Source organism: Oncorhynchus keta, chromosome 8, assembly GCF_023373465.1.
Source record: "Oncorhynchus keta strain PuntledgeMale-10-30-2019 chromosome 8, Oket_V2, whole genome shotgun sequence".
Taxonomy (NCBI): domain Eukaryota; kingdom Metazoa; phylum Chordata; class Actinopteri; order Salmoniformes; family Salmonidae; genus Oncorhynchus; species Oncorhynchus keta.
This window is the reverse complement of record NC_068428.1, coordinates 20,186,027-20,197,034: the sequence shown is the minus strand read 5'-3', so window position 1 is coordinate 20,197,034 and position 11,008 is coordinate 20,186,027. Positions and strand designations below refer to the sequence as shown.

The following is an 11,008-nucleotide window of genomic DNA, read 5'->3' as shown; positions in this document are numbered from 1 at the left end:
TGACTCTGAGCCCGCCTGCCTGACCATTCTGCCTGCCCCTGCCCTCGAGCCTGCCTGCCACCCTGTACCGCTATGGAATCTGCCCTGGCTATGAACTCTTGCCTGTCCCCGACCTGTCTTTTGCCTACCCCTTGGACTATAATAAAGACTCAAAGACTCAACTCAAACCTTCTGCATCTGAGTCGCCTTGTGTCGTTATAACTACCATAAAAAGGTTACATGGAAACATGTTTACTGTAACAAATTCTTGCTGAAAGAGAGATACAGTAAGTATGACACACACTCCACATTATGACAAACGTTTTAACTTTAATTGGTTGATTTAAGATTTTACATAATAGTAAATGTACTGGTTACACATGTTATGTTTAAAAACAGCCACCAGAGTACATGTACAGTATACCTCAACTTCATTGTTTCAGACTCGTTCTACATGCTTACCTTCACACACCTACATTAGACCCAACAGCGATGTGGACAGCTCGAACAACACTTCAATTCTGCCCAACAAAGTCCAGAGCAGCTGCATCTATTTTACCCCCTGCAAAGTCCAGAATACTTTAGTAGCGATTGTCCTGAAAGCCGCCCATATCATCCTGGTATTATGCCCAACTAGAGAATTTCAAGTCTAGCACCAGAATAGCTTGATACGATTGGCTTGGCAAAAAGTCAGTCTGTGTTCCTTTCCTAACATCTGCGAGTTGAATACTGGCACTTCACAGCAACATGTTTTTGGTGGTGCTTTTTAATTATTTTTTTTTAAAGATGTTGAATTTAAAAGGAACTATAGTTGTACATTGTTATTTTTTAATCAAGTACCACAATCCAGAAGATGACTGTCAGATTCAAGTAGAATATGGAGCAACTATGCATATCTTACATCCAGTAAGATGGTCTCATTACACCAAGCTGGGACATATCAGAATGCCATTGAAATCAAGACAAATAATATTTGCTAAGAAATCAAAAAGCTAAAAAACTACAAATGATAATACTCAAACTAAATGTTGAAAAAAAAATATGTGTTACATGTAAGTAAATACCATTTCAAAGAGACATTGAAGCACATATGGCAGAATGCATACAGATGAAATGGTTATGTTACTCAAAGAACAAGAATTAGTGCATCAATCATATTACATACTATTAGTGTAAGACATTGTGCATCATGAGTGTGTGTCGTAGTGTCCCCCATAAAAAAATACTACAGTTTATTCTAGAATACTACAGTATATAGAAGTATGTAGTAAACTGTAGTATACTATACAATTGTATACACTGTAGTATCCCTCGATCATGTTTAGGACTTAGTATAGAATTTTGTAGTACTGTAGAATACTATAGTAAATACTACAGTATTATCCACAAAAAAACACTAGTAAATAGTACAAAAAAGTTCTGCAAAAATACTACAGTCCACAAAAACATTTTTTTTAAACTATAGTAAATACTACAGTATATAATGTGTACATACTGTACCATGCCCATTCCCCTCCCCCAAGTCCCAATTTGGGCCACCCGTAAGTTTGAAACCTACATGCCAAGTTTAGACCATATATTGTGTTCCCTATGTTTATAGAAAAGAGTAGAAGCTCTGAACTCTCCGTGTCAGAACCCAGCACTACCTACAGGTTATGGAAAATGTACTCTGAGTATTTCTCCAGTAGGTTTCTTCAAGGAGAATGCCCCCCACTTCTATGTCAAAGATAATAAAACAAAAACACTACAGTAAATACTACAGTATACTACAGTCTGCAAAAACATTACCGTAATTAATATAGTATACACTAATGCTTGTTTTTACTACAGTATTTATACTATAGTAAACTGTAAATACTAAAGTATACTATAGTAGATACTACAGTAAATACTGTAGTAGTCCAACCATAGTGCAGACTATAGTATTTCTTCATGTGGGATGTTTGACATTTATAGACATTGTGCATGAGAGTGTGTTGTTGAAGTTTGCTTGCATGAATATGGGTTTATAATCTGAAAAATGTAAAGAGAACACTTGTTTAATGTTACATTGACACAAGGGCAATAGTTATGGTTTAATAAGCATAGTGGTGATGGTGGTGCTATGTCTGCCCAGAACTCCAGGCTGGCCACTCTGTCCTGCCCTTCCTCCAGGCAGGCAGGCTCACCATGGGGGGCTGTGTGTGGGGGGGGAGCCTGGACCCCTCCCCTCAACATGGGGGGAGTGATGGAAGGAGACTTCAAGAGGTCAGGCATGTGGCTGTATGGTCTGGCCTGGGGGTGAGAGTGTGCAGGATCATAGAGAGAGAAGAGAGAAAATTTACAACTGCCAGGTCGCAGTTGTAAATGAGAACTTGTTCTCAACTAGTCTACCTGGTTAAATAAAGGTGAAAAAAGGGAGGCTCCCTGACCCTGGTATTAGTAGGGGATTAAGTCAGGCTGCTAGGAATGGAGGATAGCCGATTGGCAGTCATGAAGGCGTGTAGACGACTATCCAGAATCAAGCAGCATCTCACTAGCTTACCTCAGAGTATTTTTTTTTTGGGGGGCACACCCAAGTAGCCACACTGAAAAGGAGGGGTTTGCAGCAGAAGGAAGTGGGGCGTCCCCTGACCACAGTATAGGTCTGTAGCATCACAGCAGTGTGCCTATAGGAGGTCAGGCAGGTGGCTGTAGACCGAGTCCAGCAGGGTCTGGCTGGCCTCCTGGCTCTTGACCCCGGCAATCTCGAAGAGGCGGTCCAGTTTGTCCTCTGCCATGGGGATCGCCTCGATGACATGCAGCTCGTCAAGGTTTAGGATGTGCAGCATGTCGTCGAAGATGGGCTGCAGGTCACACGGGTCCAGCCGGACCTGACGCAGCACGGTGTCTTTCTTCTCTGGAAGTCATAGAGGAGAGGAAGAAAAGGTCAGAATGAGGAGGAGGATAGACTGCAACATACTGTGGATGTTAGCAACAGCTTGTTGTTGTCCATAAAATAGGAAATCGTGAATGACTAAATTAGCAGTCACGTTCTGCTGCTGGGAATAAAAGCCCAGTCATCCTTATGAGAACGAAGACGTATTTCTCAAAGATTTCATAGTTGATGACTTGCTATAATGTAGTATGAAATCAGGTGCACTTTATAACCAGAAGGGGGCAGTAAATACAAATATGTCACCTCTGTAGGAGCCAGTTGCTTAGCATAATTACTGAAACAGAACTGTGTCATAATATGTGGTTACCTTTGGTGATGAATGAGCCGTTCCTGCTGAGGGCGGAGTCTTTGCTGGAGGTGGAGTCACAGCGGAGCAGAGGCTCTGATTCGTCGGGGAAGAAGCCCTTGGTCCGGTCCACAGGAGACTGCTCCACCACCACCCCAGGAGACTCCAACGACTTGTGGACAGGACTGTGGCTCGGGGTTACATTCACAGTCATCAGCTGGTTCAGATTAAACTGCAGAGAGGGAGAGGGGAGGAGAGAAAGAAAGGGATATGGAGAGAGAGAACGGTATATTATCTACTTCACTTGCTTTGGCAATGTTAACATATTTTCCCATGCCAATAAAGCCCCTTGACTTGAATTGAGAGGGAGAGGGGAGGAGAGGGTCAGTGTCAGTGTTGGAAACCAATGGCTGAGAAAGCAGTGTTCTGAGTCACACTGTTGTCCGGACAGACCACTGCACAAAATAACCCAGTTTCGTACTCCTAGTTATCCGTACACCTCTGAAGGCACCTGTGTCTTGCTTGCCACTCTGAGGATTTAAATTATGGTGATTTATGACTGTTTGATAGTGGGAACACCACTTAATGGTGACTTTGATCCTGACTGCAATTGTGTCCAGCTAGTGCCATGCTGAGAAGTGCCAACGCTAAAGAGATTGCTAGATAGTTGGAAGATATCCTGACACTCGAACCTCACCATTGTCATGAACTATTAGCATTTCAAGAGCTGAGTGCTCAGGCTTGTCATGTCACAGACAGTCAGTGACTTTAGCAATTGCTTACTTTTGAATCCTTTACACATCACGACTTATGCCTACTATGGTACAAGTGGTTATTATTAGACTTTTGGATACACCTGCACAAGTTTGGAAACAGGGCATTTTACGTGGTGCAGAGAGAGGACAGGGAGCTCCTGTGTGCCCAGCCCCAGCCCAATGCAGCCCACGTCAGGTGACACAGCGGGCCAACCCACAGCCCCAGACCACCCACTCCCATCCGTGACTCTCTTTCCTTGTCTCAGGGAGCGTACACAACCGGCCAGACATGAAAGGGATTCTGTGGACTTGGACAGAGCAGGAATGTACTGCCCAAAGACCACACGGGCCCAGTCACACACTACCAGGTATAGTACACCACTGTGCTTGCCCTGGGGCTCAGGGAAGACATAAATAACAGTCTTCTTCGGTATGGTAATGTAGTGAACTGGTGGTGACCGGACCAGATGAGCTCTTGAGAGACTTACATTTTGACTTCGGTACTGTAGAAAAAAAGGCCCTGCTGTGAGTGAGACAGGAAGGAAATGGTAAAGGGCATTTCATACAGTCGATGGAAATGCCATGGAAAACTTTCAGGGTGCTGAAAATCCAATAGAACACAGTTCAATATGGCTTCACAGAAACACAATAGAATTTCATGCAGGTGACGGGAGTGCAATGGAAAACTTCTGATGCGAACATAAAATCCCATATAAAACAGCTTGATGTGGCATCAGACAGACCTCAGTTACTTCTGCGTGTGTATATGACCCATATGCAGCCCCTGCTATCTCCCCTATTTGATAACAAGTTCCTCTGTGCACTAGGCCAGATAGGCAGGCAATGACACGTCCACGAAGACTAGAGCACTACACCGCCCTGGCCAAATTATGTTACAAACATCTGTTACAAAACCTACCAACTAACCCTCCTGAGAAACCCCTGGAGACTGAAAATACTTGAACTCAGATCGACTCATTGTGGAGAATTAGGAGAAAACAGGGTGAAATGGTGTCACCGTTCCAGATGCTTCTCTGAGTTGTCAGTAGCCAGTGACTGAGTCATTAGAGGAGAGACAGTGATCTGGCTGAGTCACTGACATAGCCTGTCAACACACACACAGCAGACCCTAGGGTAGGGACATTGTCACGCATCACACACACAGCAGGCACACACAGGCACGCAAGCACACACACAATCACGCACACACTCAAACACACAATAGACATGCTAGGGGGTCTGTCCCTGTGTAGGGAGGAACTGCTGAGGCATCAGAGACACAGAGAACATCCACATTTTAATTAGATCACAAATAACACAGATATTTTACTGAATCTGCAGAGTAGCGACACATTTTGGCGCTTAGGAGAGATGTGTTGCATGTTTATTCATAAACCCTGTTCAGCAGCAGAATACAGCAGGCATTGGAAAAACTGCAATATCATAAGACATTGTGGGTCAAGACAGCCTTTACCACTAAAGTGAATCCTCATATGTTAACACTGAGAAATTTCAGCATCACTACTGTTATGTAGGACACTGGGGTTGTTGTTTAATAGGCAGCTCTTTTCTCTGCTTCTCCCTCATAGACAGTATTCCTGTGACGCTGCAACCACTGATGTTACAGCTGATACTAAACATCTTCCCCAACAGATGTGATGAAGGGCCTACCTGAAAGTACACGGTGATGAGCTTGATGCTCCTTTCCAATAAATATCCAGGGTCTTATTCTGGTGACATGAAGATAGATGCTTGCCTGCAGTTTGACAAATAAAGATCATCTCACTCTTTTGTCCATAATAATCTCATCATGTAGGCTATACGTGCACTGTATCTGCCAGCTGTTGGCTAGAAAGCATGTGCCAAGACCAGAGTGGGCACATTCACTATATAGCGCAACATTTTTACTGACAAAACCAGTTGAAAAAGCGATGGAAACTCATTTAACTTGTATTTTTTAATCGGTACATGGGAATTTAACGGCAAAACTTATTTTTATGTGCACTATGTCACCACGCACAGCATTTTATGTGAAACAAGGCAATTTGATAGAAACACATTAATTAACAGCATTCTTACAAAGGTATTCCTCTTGTCCAGATGGGATAGAGCCGTGTGTAATGCAATGGGGATTGCGTCACCTGTGGATCTGTTGGGGCGTCATGCAAATTGTAGTGGGTCTAGGGTGTCAGGTAAGGTGGAGGTGATATGATTCTTAACTAGCCTCTTAAAGCACGTCATGATGACCGAAGTGAGTGCCAAGGGACGATAGTCATTTAGTTTAGTTACCTTCACTTTCTTGGGTACAGGAACAATGGTGGATATCTTGAAGCAAGTGGGGACAACAGACTGGGATAGGGAGAGATTGAATATGTCCGTAAAAACTCCAGCCAGCTAGTCTGCACATGCTCTAAGGATGCGACTAGGGATGCCATCTGGGCCGGCAGCATTATGAGGGTTAATGGGCAAAGTAGGTGTTTAGCTTGTCCGGGAGCGAGGTGTTGGTGTCTGCGACAAGGCTGGCTTTCCCTTTATAATCCATGTCTGGAGTCCCTGCCACATACATCTTGTGTCTGAGCCGTTAAACTGTGTCTCCACTTTGTCCCTACATGGTTGTTTTGCCTCTTTGATTGCTTTACCGAGGGCATAGCTGGTCTGTTTGTACACGTCCATGTTCTCAGTCACCTTGCAGAGGTTAAATGCGGTGGTTTGTGCTTTCAGTTTTGTGCGAATGCTGCCATCCATCCACGTTTTTTTGTTTGGATAACATCCTCTATGCACTTCCTGATGAACTCAGTCCCTAACTAAGTTTATACGTTGATACTATTCTCTGAGGCAACCCGGGACATTTCCCAGTCTGCGTGATCAAAATAAACTTGAAGCATAGATTCTGATTGGTCAGACCAATGTTGAACAGTCCTTACCATGAGTGCTTCCTGTTGAAGTTTCTGCTTATAGGAGGGGAGGAGCAAAATTGAGGCATGATCTGATTTGCCGAAGGGAGGGTGGGGGAGAGCCTTGTAGCTGTCCCGGGAGGAGGTGTAACAACGGTCAAGAATGCTCGATGAGCGAGAAGCACAGAATATGTGTTGATAGAAGTTTGGTAGCGTTTTCCTCAGATTTCCTTTATTAATGTCCCCAGCTACAATAATTGCAGCCTCAGGATATTCGGTGTCTAGTTTGCATAAAGTTGAGTGTAGTTCCTTGAGAGCCAGAAAACTCTCTTGGGAGGTAATGCGGTCGGCATTTGATGATGAGGTATTTCAGATTGGGAGAACAAAAGGACTTGAGTTCCTGTACATTACCACAATCACACCACAAGTAGTTAGTCATGAAACATACACCTTTCTTTTTCCTGTTCGCGCAATGGACAGAGAACCCTGTTGGCTGAATGGTAGGGGACAGTATATCCGCCGGAAAGAGACATGATTCTATAAAATAGAGTATGTTTCAGCCCCTAATGTCTCGCTGTAAGGAGATCCTTGCCCTGAGCTCATCTACTTTATTGTCCAGGGACTTAACGTTAGCGAGTAATATACACGGAAGTGGTGGATGGTATGCATGCCTCCTGACTCCTTATTCCTGTTCTCCAACAGCGGAGTCTTGGAGCTGCCCCTGGGAAGAAGGGAACTGTCTTGGGGAGTTCAAACAAAGGATTAAATTCAGGGAAATATAATTTCTGGTCGAATTGCTGGTTGAGTGATCTCCAATCTAATATCCAAAAGTTATTTTCGGCTGTAGGTAATAATGCAAGAAATGTTCTGAGCAAATAATATAAGAAATAATATTTTTTTAAATACTGCAAAGTTGACTAGGAGCTAGAAATAGGCACCATCTTCCTGTGCAGACCGGAGAATGCACCTGGGCCTCTGAACGAATGAATGGACCTTTAATGGGAGTAGTAAACACTTAATAATGTCTGAAATTGGATTCCGTGTGTAGCATTGTGCCTGCCTGAAGGGGAGGCTAGAACTCGTATTATGAGAAGTTGCCTTGGTGTGGATGGAAAAGCTCCTACTGGGAGTAGAGGACCAGAGGGAAAGAAGAAGAAAACAGACAGAGACAGCTGGCTAGGACCTTTGGGACAAGACTTTTTCCCAAGCGAGGATAAACACAACAACCACTGAAGCACTAAGAGAGAATCTTCATTCTGTTAAAGCAGCTTGTTTACGAGGAGTTGACCTGAGGTCTTGCGTGCCACAGAGAGTCAATGTGTTGTGATGTTTAATCTCTTCCTCTAAATGCATCATTCAGATGACTGAGTGTTTTTTTTTGAGCAGGCTAAAATGTGTCTGTCTGGGGCACAGAGGAGAGAGGGAGGGTGCCCCAGAAATACCTGACATAGAAAACACATATCCTACAGCAACAAAACATGCTGAGCAGATTGGTGCTCCAACTGCACTCATTTCACTTTATGGGGGAGGGTGTTTTGTCTGACATAACGTCATGTAGGTCAGGTTCCTTGCTGACTGAAGCATCATAACACGTGGGCCTAGACTTTTGCAGCTGCAAAGAAACAGACAGTGAGAAGTAAAAACACGTTATTTTGACCATATGCTGCGGCAAAACTGTTTTTGTGGTGACATTATCAGTAAAAGGGTCTATCACTGTGTCCTAGGGTAAACTACTACAGTGTGACAAGGCCCTTCAGTATCAGTGGTCTATGGATAGGCCTCATTTAACACTGACAGTGCAGTGACTCCATCAGTCAGCCCTAACCAGCTGAGACCGAGGGCAGGAGGAGAGACACAGCTCAGCTCACACTGCAGCTATGGTCATCTGCAAGATTAAACAGGAGGACATGCTCCACACGCATACCAACACACGCTGACACATACAGTACATGCTGACACACACACGCGCAAACAACAACAAACAACTCAGCCTCTGTCCTTTCTGCTTCAGGCTCCGTGCCTTACAGCTATGATGAAATCACACTATTGGAATGAGAGAATATCAGCTCGGGAGGCAGATTAGCAATGTTTGGGGCTCACCACCTGCGGTTTGTTTAAAAACAACCCAGTCATGGAGGATAGCTCCAAGCTGTGTCTTAATGAATTAACAAAACTGGGGTGGCAGCAGGAAACAGCGTCCCCTCCCTCTCTCATTTCCTCCCTCCTTCGCTCCATCCCTCCCATACATAAGGCAGCCAGCCCACTCTGGTGGAATCGCCACACACAGACACCTCATTTATGAATCACACGGATGGGGAAGTCTTACGTCAGTGGAACCACATGGTTGTATATTATACCTCTAAGGAAGAATACCATATGTGTACACCTACAATGCTGTCTGTCTGCAGCATTTCTATCTGGTACCAATAAGAGGCCCACTGCATGATGAATGGTCATCCCTCCTTACAGAGTATCCCTCATGAATTACCATTTCCTGGTGGTTTACCCTTAAGTTATTTATAACACATGACCCAGTGCTGATTCAATGGAATGAGGAGAAAATCTGTAGAAATGGCCAAGAGTGTACTGAGGAAAAACAAGGGAGGGAGGGAGAAAGGGGAGAGAGCAGCCTCCAGCACACTATGTTCCCTACTCATATTGTGCTTCTGCTTCCCTGTTCTCTCCCTCACCAAATGATTTATTACCTGCCATCTCCTCCACCATCGATTGAGACGAAACACCCTAGATATTACCATCATCCAAGGATTATTAAGTAGTGACGACAAGCAGAATTACAATAGGCAGCCTGTTAGATATATCTCCGGGTCTCAATATCTCTCATAAGACGACCATAACAAGCCCTTAACTGTAAGAATCTAACTTTGAGCAGAGAAGGTCACTGGACATGGGGATAATATGATATGTATCTGAGAGATGGGAGGAAGTTAGGAGAAAAGTGGAGCGTGATGAATGATCCACTTTCGCAACTGGCCAGTCTCTCTACATTGACCTCTGTACTGTACAGTAGCGCTAGACCACGCCAGGACAGTCATGGGGGCCCTTCCCTTAAGGCAGGAGGGCTGGTCACCACTCGTGACTTGTTTAAATTAATGTTGTCATCCCATATGTGATTTCTATGTTTGCGTTCACGTTGAGTGACTTTGTGAGTGACTTTGTACTCCAGAGATTTGGTGAGATAAAATGAGGACCTGAAGGGCTCATTAGTGAGGAGTGCCATTTAGCCCAAATAGCCCACCTGTGATTCAAGATGGGGGAGTTCACTGAAGGACAGAACAGATTCTCTTTGCCAGTAGGGCTTACCTGAGGATTGTCTTCCATGATGCCTCGTATCTTCTCCACCACGTCTATACGGCGGTGGCGGTGCAGGGCGTTGATGAGCTTAGCCAAGTTGGCGTCCCCATCGCGGATGGTCCAGTGCTGCAGGGCAGCGTATGCACGCTCGTGGTCCGACTGGTAGCCGTTGGAGAATGCTGCCACTTCACGCTCCGTGGCATTGGCCAGGGATTGGTACATGTCAATCCAGTGGCTGCCAATCTGAGCTGCCACCAACTTCAGGATGTCCACACCTGGGTAAAGAGAGGAGAGAACAGGTACAGTTTATGCCATGTCTGAAATAGACTGGAGCCATTGATTAACAATGGATGTCACTCTTGACTAATAAGTCAATCCCTAATTCACATGGACTCGGTTGATCATGAGACATGATATGATAATTTACCCCTTCAGACTTTTCAGCCCTTCCTTCATTTATAGTAATTATGCCCATTAAGTACTTAGAAATCAAATTAAAAGAGCATACAATTATATTACTTGATTTCGTCTTAATTGTAAGGTTGTGTCAGTTAAAAGCAATAATCAATACTATGACTAGTACAGCAACAAAACATGGGTCCTCTTGAACCACACTGAGCCATTGTTCCTTTCTTATAAAACGCTATTAAGTGAACACAGTGAATCTAAGATTTGTGTTGTAGAGATGTAGAGAGTGAGTTTGTATGTGTGTGTTACATAAGGGTTATGACCTCTCAGTCAACCTAAGCCTTAGGTCTCAGTTAGGGGATAATCAGAACAGTTTTAGCAGACCTGCACGTCTGGTTGCTGCTTATGAGCGATGCACCGTCATAAACTAGTGGATCCAGGAATACACTCTCTGAAA

At 44.2% G+C, this 11,008-nt stretch overlaps 1 protein-coding gene across 1 annotated transcript in view; it reads right to left on the bottom strand.

Annotated features, from left to right (window-relative positions):
- Positions 1-289: 289 nt before the first annotated feature.
- LOC118386963 (tumor necrosis factor receptor superfamily member 21-like) overlaps positions 290-11,008 on the bottom strand; it is a 29,054-nt gene continuing 18,335 nt past the window's right edge. The window contains exons 4-6 of the mRNA XM_035775008.2: positions 10,153-10,418; positions 3,204-3,414; positions 290-2,857 (exon numbers count right to left, since the gene is read on the bottom strand). Coding sequence (XP_035630901.1) covers positions 2,628-2,857; positions 3,204-3,414; positions 10,153-10,418 — 707 coding nt within the window. The 3' untranslated portion in view covers positions 290-2,627. The remainder of the gene's footprint in view (positions 2,858-3,203; positions 3,415-10,152; positions 10,419-11,008) is intronic.